At 41.8% G+C, this 4,719-nt stretch overlaps 1 protein-coding gene across 3 annotated transcripts in view; it reads left to right on the top strand.

The window, feature by feature from the left end:
- Asb12 (ankyrin repeat and SOCS box containing 12) overlaps nt 1-4,478 on the top strand; it is a 25,183-nt gene extending 20,705 nt beyond the window's left edge. For 2 of the 3 annotated variants that reach the window (XM_028774373.1, XM_028774375.1), the window contains exons 2-3: nt 2,947-3,796; nt 4,211-4,476. In XM_028774373.1, coding sequence (XP_028630206.1) covers nt 3,001-3,796; nt 4,211-4,341 — 927 coding nt within the window. In that variant the 5' untranslated portion in view covers nt 2,947-3,000 and the 3' untranslated portion in view covers nt 4,342-4,476. Of the gene's footprint in view, nt 1-2,946; nt 3,797-4,210 lie in introns of all 3 variants that reach the window. The other variant, XM_028774374.1, reaches the window with a different exon arrangement.
- Nucleotides 4,479-4,719: the final 241 nt, after the last annotated feature.

Below are 4,719 nucleotides of genomic sequence, written 5' to 3'. Positions count from 1 at the left end.
CCTCTCTCTGCCTCTCTCTGCCTCTCTCTGCCTCTCTCTGCCTCTCTGCCTCTCTGCCTCTCTGCCTCTACCAAGTGCTGGGATTAAAGACATGCACCAACACACCTGACCATATTTGTATTTTTATGTTACCATTTTAGGAAACTAGTTAGGAGATAGCTATAACAATTGTGACAAGACAGTAGAGGCCTAGATAAAGTAGCATGTGTATGAAACTCTAAGATAGATGGTCTGGAAGAGTCTCTAGGATACAAAATTTGACTTGATCAAATTGAATGGGAGTAGTAAGAGATAGGGAGCTAAGATATATATATCATGGATATTTAGGTTGATAGATGATGAGTGAGATATGGATTAAGCCTCATGGTTGTTAATGGTCCTAGTAATAAGTACCTGTAGAAACTCAGTGGATATATACATAGAACTGAAAAGAAACCTGGGGGTAGAGTGGTGGTATGACAGACTAGAAATCATTAGAATAAAGATGAGGGCTAAAGCTATGGGACTAAAACGAACAGGATGGAGGAGAAAACAGGGGAGCATAAATATTTCAGTAAAGAACTGTAAGGAGTAATATCAGCTCCTTAAGATGAAGATGTGGTTTTAGATGATAGAACATTCAGTAAGGACAGATACTTTAGAAAAGTCAGCAAAGTCAGCAGAGGATGTAAGGTGCTTGTCTAGCATGCTTGAAGCCCTGGGTTCAATCCTAATATCACAAATGAAAGAGAGAGAGGGGTGGAGGGAGGGAAGGAGGGAAGGAGGGAGGGAAGGACAGAGGGAAGGGGAGGGAAGGAAGGAAGAAGGAAGGAAAGAAAGAAAGGAGGAAAAGAGGAAAAGGAAAGGAAGAAAATGAAGACAAAAAAGATTTTAAAAATTCCTGGTAGATTTAGTTACAAAGATTATCTTTTTTAAGTGCTTTTCATGATTGAAGGTGGATGGAGCCACACTGCACAGAGTAAAGAAGTAAATAGGAGCTAGGTATGTAAATAATAGATACCTATTTGGATATGTTTGGTAAAGAAAAGTGATGGAGAAAAGGGTTTTACTTACTAAGTTAGATGAAGGAGAGGACCTAGTATAAAGAGGTTGAAAATGTTATATACTTTATCTTTCAAGTTTTTTGTAGAGGTTATATTTTTCTTAGCTGCCCCACAAGTATGGACTACTCTTTCTGTCTTGTAGCTGAAGAAACTGTCACAGAAGAGAAGAGACTTGCCGAGGTGCTTTGTTAGGATCTTGGAGAGCTGAGTTACAAACCTAGGTTGCTGGAATGGTGGTACTCCCACTTAAGTCAGGCTGGACCTGACTTAAATAGGGAAGGAGGAGGGAGGATGGTCTGGGAAAGGAATTGGCTACGCCCTCTGGCCTTTAGGTATCTTATTAATATGGAAATCTCTCTAGACCCTGAGACCTTTAGTCACACCCTCTAACTGTGGAGGGGATGGTAGGGGCGTTGCCCTATGTGACTGGAAGATGTGGGTCAATGGAAATCTTTGCCTGGAATCTGGGAGCATGGCAAAATGTATTCCAACCCTTGTAGGGTCTCTGGCCATTTCTAAGCCAGTGCTCTACCAGAAAACAAGCCATCTTTTCATGGCCTCACACTGGGTCTGATTGATTCCCATAATTCTATTTACATTGGACCCTAAGAATAAATATTCAGATAATATGCTGACAAGTGAGGACAGGGCTAAAGTTGAGGGTGACCTCACCCATTTACCTCATAATATTCTTTAAAGAGGTATGTACATGAGCCCTCTATCAAGCAAAGAGGGATAGGGTAGATGGTGAATTAATGGAGGTGTGAGTCCCTGAGACCTAGGCTAAAAAAATTTAGGAAAATAGGGAGACCTGAGCCCTGCAAACCCAGCTATCTCACCCTGACAGCCTTACAACTACAGTGAGAAAACCTCACTTAGAAAACCGAGAGAGGGACTGGAATGGTTAGGGTTTAAGCTGAGTCCATCATTAGGTCATAGGTGATTTCTTGAGGTGTAAAGATTATGGAGAGAAAAAGAGTTGATGTCTGAGTCAGAGAATGGGATAAGGCTTGAGTCAAAAGATGGAGAATCAGAAGGCTCTGAGAAGGTATTAGCAATCAAAGGCATTCTTGGTTTGAAATAGTACTGGGGGTGGGCAAGCTAGTAATTAACAGAGATAACTTACTCTGGAGACCTGTTGTTTCTGCCACCTATTTGCCTTCATTTTAATTTTATTCTTTGTGATGCCACCTCTTCATTTAATCAGTCAACACCATTAGCATCAATTTGTTAGGTACCTCTCTTCCAGAACCCCATGGAATTTTAGTCTGAAACAAGGTTACAGAAAGCTCAAGATTGGGATATTTATTTAGTCATGGATGTGCAGAAGTTTAAATTCATCTAAAATGACAAGAGGTGGTATTGAGTGCTTACTCCCTGAGATTGTTGTTAGAAAGCTCATGGATGAGAGTTTGATACCACAAACACTTGTTCCATTAACCTCCTAACTGCCAGGCCTAGGCTAACTCATTAATGTCACATTTTAAACTGAGATAGATATATCTCCAAGTCTCTATCTATGAGGTATGCCCTATTAATAATGGTGGAAATACCAGATGCATATAGGGACCTTGCCATATATACTTGATTCACTAATGGTACAAAGGTAAGTATAAATGTGTCTGTTTGTAGATGAAATTTAATTATGCTCATTTGAAATCACCAAGTACTCAAGGAAATCTTCCCAGGAGTTTCAAGGGCAGGAAGAACAGTATATGCTTAATCACCAAGCTTTGAAATGACCTGACTATTTTGACAACCATCTTGTGTCTTAAAATAAAATTGAAACTGTGAACCAGGACATCCATGGATGAGTACCCTAATGATGAAGTTCAGAGAGCAATCATAGAATCTGGCATTGATAAGGATGCTTAGTCTCTCCCCCCTTTTTTGTTACCCTCAGATCTAGAATTTCCTCCTCCTTACAATGAGAATATTGGTATTCCAATAAACCAGAATGAACCTCATGGATATCGCTAAGATCTTCTCTCTTCTGCAACCCGAAAAGGAGGAGGAGGACACCGACACAGGGGAAAAGCAGGCCCTCAATCAAGCAGTATATGACAATGACTCCTGTACCCTGGACCACCTTCTCCACCAGGAACGCTATAAACGGTTCATCAACAGCAGGAGTGGCTGGGGTATACCTGGAACACCCTTGCGTTTGGCAGCTTCTTATGGTCACTTAAATTGTGTGAAGGTCCTCCTAGAACATGGTGCTGATGTTGATAGTTTGGATGTCAAAGCACAAACACCACTTTTCACTGCTGTTAGTCATGGTCATCTGGAGTGTGTGAGAATGCTTTTAGAAGCAGGTGCCTGTCCTAGTGGTAGCATCTACAACAATTGCTCTCCTGTTCTCACTGCCTCACGCGATGGGGCTTTTGCCATCCTACAGGAGCTCCTAGGGCATGGTGCAGAAGCTAATGTCAAGGCTAAACTACCAGTCTGGGCATCAAACATAGCTTCATGTTCTGGCCCCCTCTATTTGGCTGCAGTCTATGGGCACCTCGATTGTTTCCGCCTGCTTTTGCTCTATGGGGCAGATCCTGATTACAACTGCACTGACAAGGCCCTCTTAAGTCGTGTTCCACAGCCTCGCACACTCCTTGAAATCTGCCTTCATCATAATTGTGAGCCAGAGTACATCCAGCTTTTAATTGATTTTGGAGCTAACATCTACCTTCCAGCTCTCCCCTTGGACCCAACCTCACAAGATGATAAAGGCATCAAATTGCTGCTACAAGCCCGAGGTGAGTGGTGATCAGGCATACCTCATAGGCTTCTTTATTGTAAGTCTGAGGGTTCCAAATCATCATCTAAGACCTTTCCTCTGGGTTGATCTAGAAATATCTCCATTATTCTCCTGGAGTCCCTGTTGAGAAAAGGTTAAAGATTCCACAAGAGTGAAAGGGTCACTAAGATGATGTGTGTAGAAAGCATTTATATAGTCTCTGGTCTTAGATCTGCCAATGACTGACTCTTTTGATGCCCTGAGCTTCTTTTCTATAGGCCTCAGTACATGTTACCATGAATTGGGAGATGGTTGGGACAATTCTTAGAAGGGAGAGGGCATTACTATAATAGCCATGGCAGAATAGATGTACACTTGGACAGAATAAGTATACTGAGAATTGATGCTCACAATCTGTTTCTCATTGTTGCAGCCACTCCACGTTCACTCCTGTCCCAGGCCCGTTTAGTTATTCGCAGATCCCTGTGCCGTGCCAACCAGCCACAAGCCATCGACCAGCTGGATATACCCCCTGTGTTGATTAGCTACCTCAAGTATCAATGATAAGTTTTCAACTTTCTCAGGAACTTAATGCATGATACCTCCAAAAATACACCTGGGAACCCAGGTTAATTGAGAATAATACACCTCATTACTTTTCTGGTGTATTATTCTCCACAATAAAATCCTCACCAAAGTAATTTCTGGTGGCTGTGGTGTCTTCTGTTTATATGTGGGAAATGGGGAGAACCACTAGGGAAAGGGTTTGATTAGCCATAGGGAAGGTTGACCATAAGTCTAGTCCTGACAAGCACAAGGATCTTGACTGCTCAAAAATGAAGAGAAAAAATAGACCCATTGTGGTACCTTCTCTAAAAGGCTTTCAGTTTAAAGGTTGTAAAAAATCTAAGAATATGAAAGAATCCAAGTGGGATTCTGAAA

Source organism: Grammomys surdaster, unplaced genomic scaffold, assembly GCF_004785775.1.
Source record: "Grammomys surdaster isolate TR1022 unplaced genomic scaffold, NIH_TR_1.0 240, whole genome shotgun sequence".
Taxonomy (NCBI): Eukaryota; Metazoa; Chordata; class Mammalia; order Rodentia; family Muridae; genus Grammomys; species Grammomys surdaster.
Note: the sequence above shows the minus strand (reverse complement) of the source record. Positions and strands in the feature narration are given on the sequence as shown.